General features: G+C 37.8%; 1 protein-coding gene across 5 annotated transcripts in view; it reads left to right on the top strand.

The window, feature by feature from the left end:
* The window catches only part of SRPK2 (SRSF protein kinase 2), a gene marked incomplete at both ends in the record, with an annotated part of 147,784 nt that overhangs the window by 117,247 nt on the left and 14,903 nt on the right, over positions 1-15,634 (top strand). For 4 of the 5 annotated variants that reach the window (XM_080621794.1, XM_080621797.1, XM_080621798.1 and 1 more), the window contains 6 exons: positions 1,668-1,833; positions 3,922-3,947; positions 5,428-5,674; positions 6,946-7,434; positions 12,269-12,369; positions 12,470-12,577. In XM_080621794.1, coding sequence (XP_080477920.1) covers positions 1,668-1,833; positions 3,922-3,947; positions 5,428-5,674; positions 6,946-7,434; positions 12,269-12,369; positions 12,470-12,577 — 1,137 coding nt within the window. The remainder of the gene's footprint in view (positions 1-1,667; positions 1,834-3,921; positions 3,948-5,427; positions 5,675-6,945; positions 7,435-12,268; positions 12,370-12,469; positions 12,578-15,634) is intronic. The other variant, XM_080621796.1, reaches the window with a different exon arrangement.

The following is a 15,634-nucleotide window of genomic DNA, read 5'->3' as shown; positions in this document are numbered from 1 at the left end:
CCCGCCCCCCCCCCCCCCCCCCCCCCCCCCCCCCCGAGGAATGGAGAGGAGAATCGAAAGAATGTAACTCCCACGGGTTGAGCTAAAACAGTCCAGTAACTAAGGTATAACACAAATCACTACTGCTACCACCAATAATAATAATGATAAGAGAAATAACAAGGGAAGAGAATATGATTCCACCCGCCAGAAATGAGCCTGACAGAGAAGAGGACGTGCCCTTCCGGGGAACTCCCAGTTACATCCCTGGGCATGACGTGCTGTGGTATGGAATACCTCTTTGGCTAGTTTGGGTCAGGTGTCCTGTCTCTGCTTCATCCCGGCTTCTCCTCCTCCCTGGCAGAGCATGAGGCTCAGAAAGTCCTTGGTCAGGGTAAACATTCTGACCAGCAACTGAAAACATCGGCTTTATCAGTATTATTCCCAGGCCGAAAGTCAAAACTACAGTGCTGCACCAGCTACTAAGAAGGAGAAAAACTGACTGCTGCTGCTGAACCCAGGACAGTATCCACCCCTTATTCCATACCATTCACGTCATGCTGAGATCCCACATTTTCCATATACCCTCACTCTCATCTCAGTGCACTGTTATCTTAGCGGACGGACCAATTCCTATAAAGCTGCTGAGTCCATTCGGTCCATGATGTTGGGCTCCATCTCTTGTAACAGTCTTTCAGGGCAGGAGAGGCTGTGTGCAGTGTTGGATCGTTGCCTGCTGATGCTGATGGTTCCTTTACTGTAGAACTCGTCTGGTTCTATCAAAGTTTGTTCTCTGTTGGGATGATGGTTGGAGGGAAGTCAGGGCCAGTCGCTGGTGCCCTGCAGACTTCTAGTTGATGGGCTATAAAAGTATTACATAGCAGGCAACAGCATATGATTGAATTCATTGGCTGTTTTCCCCTAAAATCAAATCCCCTTGAGGTATACATCGGACTTCCCCATCTTCCTGCATTACCCACCAGGTATATCTGGGTCCCTGAGCAAAAGCAATCCCACAAGTGGGATTTTTCTTCATTGTGTAAAAATCATGGGGTTTTTTTTGTCCCAGAATGCATTTTGAAGACTTTGGATATGCAGGTTTGATATGAGCCAGCAGGTTTTAGCCTGCAGAGAGTATGAAAGACTAGTGAAAAAATACATGTGACAAATACAGGTAGACAAGTGTTGGTCACATTAAAAGCTGGATTATGATTGGCATTCTGAGGAAAACTATAGATAACATTTCATCCCAACAGCACAGTTCTCTCTTCGCTTTTATTTTTTCAATTAATTATAAGATGGTTATTCACAAACTAGATTTCAGTTTACTACAAGCATGTAGTACTTGCAGGTTTTTCTTTTCCAAGTAACTGTGTTTTAAACCAGTGAGGATCAGCCAGATTCCCTTTTCAAAGAAATATGCAGCAAGTATTATTTACACATGTGCAGATCAGCTAAGGAGCTTTTGGAAATGGAAGTGTGATAGCAGGTTGCTGTTATCAAGACAGTTTAGCCAGTGAGTATCTTACTCATGAAAACCTCAATGACTGGTTTTATGAGCTAAATAAATTATCTGGGCCACAAATAGACTGCAGGCAATCGGTTGAACATCTCTGTACTAATAACAAATGTATTTAGCTTGGTTTGGGTAATTAAAATAAATTTTTAAAACATCCTTTTGTAATTAGGTACTTCAAGGTCTAGATTATCTACACAGTAAGTGCAAGATCATTCATACGGATATAAAGCCAGAAAACATTTTGATGTGCGTGGATGATGCCTATGTTCGTAGAATGGCTGCTGAAGCTACCGAGTGGCAGAAAGCTGGTGCTCCTCCCCCCTCTGGCTCAGCAGGTATGATAGTTTATTGAAATGCAGTGTAGTAAAGTTCCATCAATATATTAATGCTAACGATATTATGTTTAATCAAAATGAACATTTTAAATAATTGCACATGAAAAATGCATGTCTAGTTAATTCTTATGTATGCCTTGGAAGCTGTCCAGAGCATTTGACTGGGGAAAGTGCTTTCTTCTCAGTTTTGCACATTCAGGTTTACAGGGTCTCCAGATGCAGAAAAAGATTTACTGATATAAACTTACTCTCCTCCCACCCCACAGGCATTAGTGGCTGGGGCTTAGCCACACTGGAGCCTTAGATTTCTAATATTGACAATAATCTTATCTAAATTATGTGTCTGGTTCTATTACGAGTTCATCAGCATCCTTGTGAAATAATCTGCCTTTTCGTCAGTTATAACTTATTAGATTGCAGTGAAAACTCTTAAGAGTCCATAGTTTTTCACCCTTGAAAATAGAATTTATTGTACCTAACTGAATTCCTGATAAGCCCTGCTCCCTAGCACTGTATGTGAAACATCTTATGTTGGACTTGCCAGGAGTATAGAAAAGAATTGTATATTATGTTTAGCTAGGAGAAACCAAGGTAAAGAAGTTCTCAGCAATCGGTGAAGAGAAACAAGAAGAAAGGGTGGCTTTTCTAGTGATCTTCAGTACCATGGTTGCTTTTTATTTACCAATCAAGCCTATCAGTTACAGGCAGTAGAGAAATAATAACATTTAAATACTGTTGTAATATTGTCAGAAAATACATCACAGATTAGGATCTCAAAGGTACAATAAAAATACCTGCTATAACAAATACTGTGGTCAAAGTCCATAAATATTTCACAGTATTCTGTATGTTAAGATGCAAAATCTTATAAATCATGAATATATTGTATTGAATTTTACATAACGTGTAATCACATAGTTAAAGGCTGTATGTTATTTGTGTGGGAAGTAACTTGATTTTGTTCATGCAGCCTATATGGTGCTTCTTGACATTAAAATAAGTATTATTTTAAGGAATGTATTGATGGAGTTCTTATCACACTTTGTTCTTAGCAAATTGTAATTGAATCTGTGGCCTTCCACACAGGAGCTGAACATGTGTTTTCTTTACAGCATTTCAAGAATAGGTTCTGCATAATTTCCCTTTTTAGATCAGTGCTGGTACTCAAGTTTAAGAATGTTTTTGAATGCCTTGCCCTCTCAGGAGGCATACAAGCAGTTTTTTCCTCTGAACTTAGCAGCAGAAGCTGAAGCCATAGGAGAGCTCTGAAGTCTCAACTGGCTCCACTTTTTATTTTGCATTTGTTAATTGCCATATGCTTTCATGTCTGAAGAAGTTCATGAGCTGTTCTCCTCCCCCGTTCAGTTCCTCTTTCTCACTTCCACTTTGCCTCTGTCTCCCACATTTGGTTATTTCTATTGGGCTTGATTATTTGGGGGGGGGGGGGGTAGGGGATGTTGGGTGACTTATATTGCTGTTCTGTGCATTTTTACAGTTAGTACTGTGATCTCATCAGACCTACTCAATGATTCAATCCTTCTGAGAGATGCTTAGGAAGAAGTCCATGCTGGAGATATTTTTTCTGTGGTAGTGTGTTTTCTGCCAGAGGCACTTCTTCATGCCTCCAGTCCTGACAGTCAAACTGCCTTGTTTCAGAGTGAAGGAAACATGAATATTTGACTTTTCTGCTGAGTGCAATATAGTAGTCATCTTTGTTGCTGTTCCCTGAACTATCTGAAATCTGCCTGTACCTGCTCAGTCAGTTGACCATATACAGTTAATGTGTGAGAACTCCACAGTCATTTAATGTTTTCTGTCCACTTCTCACTGCTTCACACTTTCCTTTCTAACTTTAATTAACTCTCCACCAACCATAACAGTGAAATTGATGCTAACTCCTTCCAATTCCAGATGCTCCAACGGAGACATCAAATGATTTCAGGCAGCAGGTACTTGTAAAGAGAAAAAATGTGACTTAAAAAAATAAATCACTGCCATATGTTTATTTAAGGCTATTTTTACACAATTTCTATGACTTTCTGCCTTTTTAGAGTTGGTTTTATAAAAACAATTTTCTTTTTTTTTTAGTGAGTACAGCACCACAACAAAAGCCTGTAAGTATTGTTACATAATTCAAATTAACTTTATTTTCTGTGTTTAGTTGCTATTAGACTGTTGGTAGTCTCTACCCTTTTTGCAAGCTTCCTTTGACTAAAGCTTTTGTCTTTCAAAGAATACTTCTCTTTTAATGTCTTTGGCCTTACTGGCTTTATGTACAGTATTTCTCTGATGGAAACTCTGATAGACTTACAATTCTAAAGCTATGTCAGAGACAGTTAAGCATTGCCATTTCATCTCTTGAGGAATAATCCATTCTGTTCAGATCCTGACAAAAATGGGTGCACACACTAAATACCATGCATTGCAGATAGCTTAAGGACTTCAAAGCCTTAATAAAAAAGGCCTTAAAGGAGAAGGGGGTTTATGAGACTTGGAAGATCTTTTTGCCATATACATATAGCAAATAACCACTGAAATATCTAAGGTTAGACCTGTTTTCTGTATGTGTTGAATGTATATAGGCATACAACATGGGTGAAAAGTAATAGGATTGTCAGACTGACTGTCTTGTTCTAACTGTCCTGTAGCTTCTTTTGAAGATAACAGGATTTACAGATAAACCTTTGAGAAAACAGTATTTTCCTTTGTTCTTTGTACTTTTTTATTATATTACAATTTCTTGCAGTGATACCTAAACAATGAATGAGAACTGGATAGATCTCATCTATGAATTAGTAAAAATAGAAGTCGGAATTCAGTTAAAATATGAGAAAGTGTTTCAGTCCTAGCTCAGATGTTAGTTTTTCTTTTGCTTGTTATTGTACCTGAGTTTTTCAATCCATATGTTATATAAAATGTGAAACTTTTCATAATGGCCATCTGTTGTTTGTGATTCACATGTTTTGGGCCAGAAGTGAATAATAAAAATGCTTTCCTTTCACAGGGAAATAGCTGAACAACACAGGATTTATTTAAAATCCTTTACCATTTTCAATTTCTTTAGTTTTCTTGTGTCATTTTTTCTCAGCATACTTTTGCTGGTCATTTCCTTCATTGTACAGAGAGAAACTATGTATGAAATTTATATGTAAATAATTAGGTATGATACCAGACTATCTTCCACATGCAACATCAACAGTTAATCTAGATTGAAGTTAAATATTACTGTGCCTGGTTGAGATTATAGGATCATAGGAAATTCACTATGGTATTTTAGATATTTTTTTGCTCTTGTATCTAATAAACAGCCATGTAAAACACTGTATAACTATGTAGCATTTCAGTAGCTTTTTCTGTCTCATATAACCCTACATAATTTTTTATTTGAAGTAAAATGGGAAAACCAGTGTATTTACTTATTAATAATTGCCATTATTAATATTAAATATATGTACTTTATTAATTGCTTATGCTAATATAAGAAAATAATTAAAAATCATTAAAATTAATCATACTGCAAGTGAATTTGCTGTGAGATGCCTTGAGAATAATCGTTTAGGTTTTTTGTTAGTTTGCTTTCTTTTAATATTTCAGATTGGAAAAATATCCAAAAACAAAAAGAAAAAACTGAAGAAAAAACAGAAGAGGCAAGCTGAGCTGTTGGAGAAACGCCTGCAGGAAATAGAAGAACTAGAGCGGGAAGCTGAAAGGAAAAAAATAGAAGAAAATGTAACCTCATCTGTACCATCAAATGAACAAGAAGATGAGTACCACCCAGAGGTGAAACTAAAAACAGCTGATATAGAAGAGGTAGTAGATGAAGAACCTGGAAATGATGATGGTTAGTATTACCTGCTTTTATTTACCCTGAATTTACTGTTTCATAGTAAGTGCAGCATTGCATCTGGTGCACTGAACAAAATCTCTGAACTGTCCCTAAACACTAAGTTTCATTTTCTCCTATAGGTGAAACCGTAACTAGAAAGTCTAAAACGCAGGAGTCAAACCTACTGTAGAGGTGAAGAAAAACATCAATAGCAATTTTGCTGTTGAATCCCACAGAAGAGCACACAGACAATTCAATAGAACAGCCAGTTGTCATGCCACATTAGGTGGCATAACCGAGTTTCTTAATGAGATAGAATAAAAACATCATGAATTTGTATTTTTTAACTTCAGTGTAGTTAAGAGTCATCGTTGCTTTCCCCTTGTTACAGTGTTTGTTGTAATGATCTGTCAGGTAGTAATAACTGCAGCTTCTTCAATAAAATTGTTAAGATGCCTTATTAAAATTCTTGTTTAGTCCCAGTGATTTGAAGTGTAATTGTTAGGGTCCAGCTCCATTCTGGCTTCCCAGGTTTTCTCATCAACTCTTGCTTGTTCTGTAAAAGTGTAACTGCTGAGACTTGTCCTCTGGTTTGGTTTAGTTTTGTTCTGCTCTTACTGTGAATTTTCCTACTTCTGTTATGACTCTCTGTTTGACACAGATTGAGTTACAGATTTGTAAAGCTTGCTTTCAGGACCTAATGCATCTTCTCTTCCTGGTGCCAGGAGGATGGTGTCAGACTCTTTTCAGTGGTGCCCAGAGACAGGATGAGGAGCAGAGACCATAAACTAAAACACAAGAAGTTTCACCTCAGCATGAGGAAGAACTTCTTTACATTGAGGGTGGCAGAGCATGGGAGCAGGCTGCCCAGGAGGGTTGTGCAGTACCCTTCTCTGAAGACATTCAAAATTCGCCTGAATGTGATCCTGTGTAACCTGCTCTTAGGTTGCCCTGCCTTGGCAGGGGGTTTGGACTGAATGATCTCCAGAAGTCCCTTCCAACCTTAACCGTTCTGTGATTCTGTGATAACATTCTAATCTTCTGAATTGTTCCCTCCTGAACCACTCCCCATTGTTTATTTTTTCCAGCAGCCTTATTAATTAGTTCTTTCTTTTGCCTTCAGTTTAGACTTGAAGGTCTTTGCGTATTTCATTGATACTTAGAGTTTCATTATGTGATGTCAGAAGTCAGGTAGTTACTGAAGAGTTAAAAATTATGAATGCCTGATTTCAAAATGTTGTATTATTGATGTATGATCTGATGTATTGCTCACTGAAATTTTTCAGGTGAAGCAGATGATCAGGATGAAAAAGAAGACACAGAGAAAGAAAACACTGAGAAAGATGACGACGTGGAGCAGGAACTTGTCAACACTGACCCTACAGACCCTAAGTGGGTAGAATCCCCCAAAACAAATGGCCATATTGTGAACGGCCCATTCCTGTTGGAACAACAGATTGAAGATGAAGATGAGGAAGAGGAAGAATGTCCAAATGCAGAGGAGTATAATCTTGATGAGCCAAATGCAAAAAGTGATTACTCTTATAGCAGCTCCTATGAACAGTTTAATGGTGAATTGCCAAATGGACGTCATAAAATTCCTGAGTCACAGTTCTCTGAATTTTCAGCTTCAGTGTTCTCTGGGGCTCTAGAGTCTGTAGCTTGTGGTTCTGCTGTTTCTGAAGGATCAACTCTAACCGAAAGAGAGGAGAGCAGCCCATCTCATGACAGGAGCAGAACAGTTTCAGCTTCAAGCACTGGGGATTTGCCAAAAAGTGAGTATTCCTCGTAGTGGCATACAGCATACTTGAAGTCTCTTGCAACCATAGCTGGTGTCTTATGTAGAACGGGAAGTGGGGCTAAACCTTATGTATATGTTTTATTTGTGTTCAGTGACACATATATGCAGATTTTACTTTTGTTTTGGAGTTTTTTGGTGAAACTTCAGTATCATTCACTCTCAGTAACACAAAGGGACCTTTCAATAACAGCAGACAAAACCTCTATCACAACATGCTCCTGGCTTGGAACACCAGGTCTAGCACTTCTCGGTGATGTTAACATTTATCTATCTACAGGTTAAGTGTTTTAAATGCTTTTAGTTTCTGGATTGGCTCTGAGCCTCCTAAGTCTTGGCCTGCTTTTGTGCTTGTGTCTGAAAAGTGCCCACTGGAAAAGGTGATTCCAGTGTGCCAGCGTCTGAGTCAGAAAAATCTGCGGAGACTGCCCCCACATGCTGTTTTCCTTAGGTGCTCCCAAACCTAAGGAGGAGGTGGGATACAGGGTCAGATTCACCATCACTAGGGTTGGGTTAGAGCTGCAGCCCACTGCTGAGAACCCTTTTTTCGTTGCTGGCTATCATCTTGTTGATTTTATCTACACTGAACATTTTGCTCATTGAATCGTACAATTCTCAATTATTAGTATTTTACATTTAGTATTTCATCTTAGAACACTTTTGGCAGAGCAGATATCTAGAAATTAAGAGGAGGATTTTCAGTTAGTTTAGTCCCAAAGCATTCTGGTGAATTTTGACCTCCTAGGACTAGGTTTGAAGAAAACCAAGTGCATTAATTTTTTATGGCTTTTAGAAATAGAGGGAGGGAAACCCACTTTGAGTTGATGGAAGACTTGTGTCTAGTAACATGGGTGTGTATTACATTAAAAAAATGGCAAGTAAGTGGAATAGAAAGACAGCAGTTAGGTTAAGAAATAAATGTAACAGTCTCATTAAAGGCAGTAGCTTAGCTAAGCTTACTTTTAGTAAATTGGATGATTTTTCTTGCATTCAAAAATGGGAGTTTGACAGATGCACTTGGAAGACAATGCAAAAGCATTCTTGTTAAATTCAGACAAATCTACTGTCTTAAAAGAGGAAAACCAAACTGTGATTTTTTTTTCTTACTTTTTTTCTGTTCTAGAACTTGTTTTTATGGGTGTGAGATAAGTTATTGTAGATTAAATATTCACATTGACAGGTCAGTCTTCACAGGAAAGAAGAAGGAAGTTCATGGTTGCAGGTAGGCGTTCTTCTAGAAGGTGATCATGAGATCATGTAACCTGACTTCCTTTTATAACAAGCCGATAGTACACCGACTATTAAGTCCTTTAAGTCCTTTTTAAGGCCTTTGTGTTTAGCTTAAAACATGTTTTCCAAAAAGACACCTGCTCTTGATTTGGACAAATGAAATAATTAAAGAACATGGTGTGGTTGAAGTGCGTTCCACTGGTCAGTACTCAGAATTGTTTCAGAAGAATCATTGCAAGTTTGGATTTGCCTGGCTACAGCTTCTAGCTATAAATGCTTGTTATGTCTTTCTTCAGTCACATGAAAAGATTCTGCAATGTGCTGTGTTTTCATTCATTGATGGTTCTTTTCTGTTTCTAACGGTTCCCCTTTTAATCTTTTATTAAACTCAACAAGTCTTTGTCTCTGCAAGGCATATTGCTAACCCTCAACTCATTATGGCTTTTCCATATTCATCATGGCTTTGGACACTTAAATTCTGGCCACCAGAACTTCTCCAATCCAAAACTTCTGCCTGTAAATCCTGTTTACTGAAGACAGGGAAGGTGGTATCTTGGTGTCATTGCAAAGAGCTGGATTTTTGCCATTGAATTAAATAGCTGAAGGGTATTACACAGAATTTATTTATAGTGCCAGTGGCTAAATGATAAATATATGGGTTTCAACTTTAATCAAATACTGAGAGACTAGATCTGTAAGCAGACAGAAGAAAATGAGATAGCTTAGGGAGAAGATCACTAAGCCTGCTGTCAGCATTGTCCCCAGATGAAGTTACTAAATATAAACAGAGATGGATTGAAAAGTACAGTCAGTGTATTTCTTGGTTTAAGACTTCAGAAGAGCAATTCACACAGCTATTACAGAGTCTGACAGGTAAGGTAATCTGCAGGTAGGCAAGAAATGTGAAATAAAATACAACTGAGCAGAACTGTGTTTCTGGAAAATGTCAAGATCCAGGCAAGTAAGTCTTCCAGTCCATCTCCTTACACTCAGTAGTCCCTTAAATGATATACAAGAGGTTCCTAGGTGCCTGGTAGCCGCTTCCTCTGTGCTGCTGGCGGTATTTGCAGGCAGAAAGCCTCTACTGCTGTTTTTCTGGCGTGATGTGTAAAATCATCATGCCTCCAGGGAGTAAAGCTGGATTTGTCATCATGGGAGCAATGTATCTCCATAGCTGGAGAAACAAACCTACTTAATTCCTCCTTCATGTTATCAGCAGCATCTTACAGACCTTTTGTGCAAAGAAGAAAGGTTAAATTTAGCCATAGCTGAATTTACTTCTTCCACAGAAAGAGGAAAAGCTAAATGTTGTTAATATCAATAGCATCAATAATAATGTTGGGTTAAACACATTAGAGTATTTCAAAAGAAGAAAGATAAAAGTTGCAGCCTGTTCAATATTTTTAAATGCTGCTACTTCTTTCCTATAACTTTAGTGCCCTTTCCTAGTATAGAAGTGGACTGTATTTGTTCCTCTCTGTCTAGGCATTGCTATACATTATAAAGTAACATGATCTCTTATTTTTTGGAGATACTTGCCTCATTCAGTGCACAGACCAATTTGTGTTCAGTGGATGAGCAGCTCTTAAGTTCTTACCTTTTTCAAGTTTTCACTGTGTGACCAAATGCCCTTAAAATAGATCTATTAATTTCCTCATGACTCTCCTCCTCATTCCAGTGTTTAAATGTTTACTAAGTATACTATCGTGCTGCGACTGTGAGAAGAGGAGGTGATATTTCTCAGTTTTACAGAACTAGGACACACAGAAGTGAAAACCAGAAATGCTTACTGATTTTGTGCTCAGGTCGAGCTCCTTTGGATGCTTTTTTTGAGAGTACTTGCTAAAAAGTGTGCTTCTCTTGACTTCACTTTCAGTTGTGAATGATCCACGTTTGTCAGATATAGAATCCAAGGTCTCACATTCATCTCTCAGAAAATAAGGGACATAAACTTAATGAGCTTCTGAGAAAAACACAGAAGTGTAGGCATTTGCCTGTTACCTTGTCAGGTCTCTCTGCTAGGAGAAGGTTGAAGAAAGCTGTTTTCTAATGTATTCAGATGTCTTACTGATGAGTTCTCCACCCCTTCATTCCACTTTATTTACTGCAGTCCTTCACCTTCAGAAAGATGTGTGGGAAGGATTTATCTAGCACTTTTTTATTTTTTCCAGGGCTGGTGAATTGAGAAGGGTCCTGGTATTTCTTGAATAATGCATGTGATTGTGTTTAAAAAAATTAGACATTATTAAGCAGCATGCTTGTAAGGGAATATTTTAATATTAAGATTACTTAATATTTAAGACTAACCATCTTTTAAGTACTGAACCGCAGCTTTATTCTTTCAGTGTGCTTTGCTTTTATGCCCTATAGTGATGGGGTTTTTTTGAACTTGAGTCTTGGGCTCTGTTGCAGCTTTTTTAGAAGACTCTTGTTGAGGTCACTGCCACTTCTGTCTTCTACTGTTCAGTCCTGTCTTTTCTTCTTTCACTTGATGGATCCTGCCACTTTCTTTCCTGGTTGGCCAGTGCCCTGATGGCTCAATCACCCTTGCTGTCCCAGCAGTTGAAGATCCTCATCTGATTTCAGTCATTCCTGACTCATCATTAGACATGCTGTATTTTTTCTTTGTCCTATGTCTTCTGTACTTTCCTCTTCCAATGCTTATGGTAGTCTCACAGATCATTATATTCCCATTGAAGTCCCAGGTGCCTTTTGGATCTAGTACCTCTTTCTTATCTTACCAGCAGTTTCCAATTTGATCTTCATAGCTTTGGGACAAGTAAACTGATACCACTCCTCTCCTGCTGTGTGATTTGTGATTTCTGCTTCTATCATCCACATTCAAGCCAATCTGCTTTCTTTCCAATTCAGTTTAGGAGCTGGCAGTATGAGGAGTCATGAGTATGTCAAATAAAACGGAAAAGCAGTGGTCCTCCACTGTCTTGTGTTAGGATCATCAATGTCCCAAGAGCCTCTAAAGATGGCAGGATTAATGAGATTAAAGTTCTGCCTTTCTAGTTGGATCATACTCAACGCAAATTAGGACCTTCAGAGAATTTTGATTCAACACTGATTCACCCATCTGTGAAATGGGTGACAATCCTCCAGGCTCTCAAGCAAGCCAGGTTTTGGTGACTTCTTGGGACAGACTTTTTAAACAAGAAAAAATCCAGCCATATTTTGCTTACCTTAGCCAGAAATGGAAGTGCAGGATTTTATTTTCTCAACCAAACTGTTCTAAGAACAACTCTTTCATGTGGACTTCTTGGAGTTTAACATTTTCTGTCCTAATCTGTTCTTGGAAACATACGGACTCTTTTCTGCTTAGAGCTCTTCTGGATATTCTAATTATAGTCATTTGGCAGTTAATGCAAAAAATTTGCACTTGGAATGTGTAAGGATATTTAGAAATCAAGGTAAGAAATCCTGTTTATGTTGCTTTAATTTCTTGTAACATTAAGCAAATGATTTTGATGTCTTCCATGAATTACAAAACTGGATAAAGTGTCAGGGCAAAACTGCTTAAAGGTAATGAATAGTGTGCTTAAAATACTAACTCTTCTGCATTTTTCTTGTGTTAGCAAAAACTCGTGCTGCTGACTTACTGGTGAATCCACTGGACCCAAGAAATGCAGATAAAATTAGAGTTAAAATTGCTGACCTGGGGAATGCCTGCTGGGTGGTAAGTATCACTGCATTATTTTTGCTCTTTAGCCTTCATTGTTTAGAACAGGCCTTTTTATTGTTGTTTTTTCCCATTAATGTGATTCTTTCTTTTTTAGCATAAACACTTCACAGAAGACATCCAGACAAGACAGTATAGATCCATAGAGGTTTTAATAGGAGCAGGTTACAGTACACCTGCTGATATCTGGAGTACAGCATGCATGGTAAGAACAATACAATGTGTATTTTATAAGAATAAACCTGAGAAACCTGATGTGGATGGTTTTGACACAAATACGTTATCATAAATAATATCGTATCAGATAGCTACTGATGATTTTTCCCCTTCAATTTCTGAAGTATTCTGAATCAGTTTTCATTTTCATTTGATGCATTTTAAACTTGCAGTCAAAACAACGCAAGTTTATAGGGAAATACATGTGTATTTTAAATTACAAAGTCGAACTGAAATGGTACAACTGCATGTTTCCTTCCTATCTTAGAATCTATACAACTGTTTGCTGTTTCCATTCCTTTTTCTAGCATAAAGTAGCAAAACAGCGAAATACTTCAAATTCTTGCCAAATGCAGTGAAAATATTCATCAGATCAGGCTTGCAAATCACAGCTTTAGGTTCTAAACTTCAAAGAGAAGGATTTATCTTATTAGTAAAATATGTGGTAGCATTCTGTAGAATTAGTTTAAACACAGTTAAACTGAAATGATACATTTTTTGAAACCTTTTAAGAATAGAAAAAGTAAAAACTTCATTATTCAACTTTCTGAAACAATTACCGTGTTTGTAATACCTCTTTGGGGACAAATAAGCTATATGCATCTTCTCATTAAAGATAGTTTTGAAAACACATTTAGAAGTATCTTTGTCTATTTTAAAGGTGAAAACTTACTCAAATCTTTGTATTTTACAAATACATGTCTGCAAAGAGTAAGTGTGAGGAGGAGGAGAGGACTCAAATACTAGACACAGTTTGCAGGCGTGGGTGATGAGAAGAATTGCGAAGCTCAGAGGGAGAGGAGGAGGATTGAAAGGAACATAAAATCCTACAGATATTATAAGCTCAGCAAGCCATGTGCTGAAAGTAACTAACCCATAAGTAAAATTGCAGATACGTTTTCTCTGGAGTTTAATACGAGCTTTTGCTTTAATACAGAGAAAAGAACATCCATTTCCAAAATTACACTTTCATTTGGGGCAAAATGTAGAATTTTTCCATGACATTGAAAACAAAGCATAGAAAATATTTCACAGTCTTGATCCTTAATTTTTTGAATGATTCTTCTCTTAACTAACTGCAAAATTATTATTAGAGACATTATGTTCCTTTTACCTGGTATTTCATAAAGCTCAGTTGAACTTGATACATTTTTATGGTATTTAATGTTAGATTCATCTTTCTTTAAGATTGTACCTACCCTGTGCTAATTTTATATGCAGTCGTGTAGCTAAAGCTACATTAAAAAGGCTAAAGTCTGTCTAGGATTGTGTTTAAAGAAAGTGGGGCACTTAATAGCAATATCAGACCTAGGAAATACAGTATTCTTACAGTACGTGGGGTCATCCAGCCCCTTACACTTCAGTTCTTTTTCCATGTTATATAAGCATTCCTCATGAGAGTCCTTTAAACCCCATGAGCATCTATCTCTGCCACTGGGGGTATCTTAATTCTGATTCACAGGTATTTATGAAATTGCTGTATTTTAATGAGAAAATTACACTTCTGCTTCTTCGTTACGTAAGCTTTAACAGGAGTAAAGCATTTGAGGTAGAAACACTGGAAATCTATTTTCTTTGGTCTTTTGCTCATAGAAAATGCTTTAGAAATTTTATAATCTTCACAGCACTGACATAAAACTGTTCATTCAGTTGTCATCATTGTAATAGTTATGATAAAAAAAAATAGAGATCAGTTTCTCAGGCTCATTCCCAAAACTCATAATTTCAAAACCCCTCAGGATTTGCTTTTATTCCAGTGTGCTTGAGAAAATGGGTCAGTGCACTGTTACTGCTAATCCTGTATCAGATGGAAAACAGCTCTGAGGTAGGGATTGACTTGAAGATCTTAAGAGTTCTTTCTGCAGAAGACTTGTAACAAAGATTAACAGCCAGGGAAGCATTCCTGATGTGGAATTCCAAATTCCCAGCTAACTTAAGGCTGTCTTTGGAAATTACGATTTTATTCTCTCCGATCCCTAAAGCAACAAAGAACTGTGAAGTACCAAAGTGATTTAATGCCATTGTAGTCCCACTTGCTTTCTCAAGTTTGGATTCCTTGTTGTACCTGAATGTGGTTCAGAAAATGTCCTTCTAGGTTATCTTGCTCTTGTTTCATATTTAATCCACTTTATCCCATAACATTTAGTGTTAGATGTGTTTTCAAAGGATTGTCTGCTGGAGCAGGAGCTAAAGGGGTGCTGCATTTTCAGCCAGAGCAGAGGTCAGATTACTGTTGACCATGTTGTCAAGTTTCTCAAGGGAGAGCAAGGAGACTTCTTTGTCATGTTGCTTTGTTTGTACAATAAGTCCATAGTCATTAAGGACATTTTTGGAAGCAGTAGTGTGTGAAATGACTGGTCCAGCAGTACTGCTATGACTTTTCTTGGCGAGTTTACAGCCTTCCATACTTTGCCCAGTGTGACAATACCAAGCGCACATAAGGTGGTGTTCTACCAGCTGATGATTGCATGTGGCATTTATCATTTCCTCCTTTTTAATTAAAAAAAAAAAAAAGGGGGGGGGGGGGGAGAAAAAGGAAAGTCTGTAATTTAGTAGCTCTGTGTTACTAAGTGATCTAAGGTTGAGGTTGTGTTCAGGATAGGTAAGTAATGGCTCTGCTGGGATCCACCTGTCAGATGCTACCTTTATGAACAGGTAAGCAAGGTGCCATGTGGCTTTGCAGTGGCAGCCGTGTCACATAGTTACAGATCCTGACCTTCATTCTGATCATAGTTTTGACCCTAGGTGAGCTTTCTTGTCTCAGTTTCTCTACTGAATGATAAGGCACAGACTGCAACTAATGTGAATGGTGTGAGTTAATGTGAATGCAAAGTGTAATAAGGTAGTATCAAAGCGAAGATGAGATGTTATGCTTTGAAAACCTTCGCTTGCCACTAAGTCACTGAGCTAATTCTCTGCACCTGCACTGAAAGAGGGTTCAGAATATTTTGACCTCACTTGAATGGAATTGTGTGCAAATACGTCTTGTAGTGCTTTGTGTATCCACAACCTTAAAATCTGAGGTTTCTGACCAGTATTCTGAGAG

Source organism: Psittacula echo (genome assembly GCF_963264785.1).
Source record: "Psittacula echo genome assembly, chromosome: 1".
Classification (NCBI taxonomy): domain Eukaryota; kingdom Metazoa; phylum Chordata; class Aves; order Psittaciformes; family Psittacidae; genus Psittacula; species Psittacula echo.
This window is presented reverse-complemented; position numbering and strand designations above follow the sequence as displayed.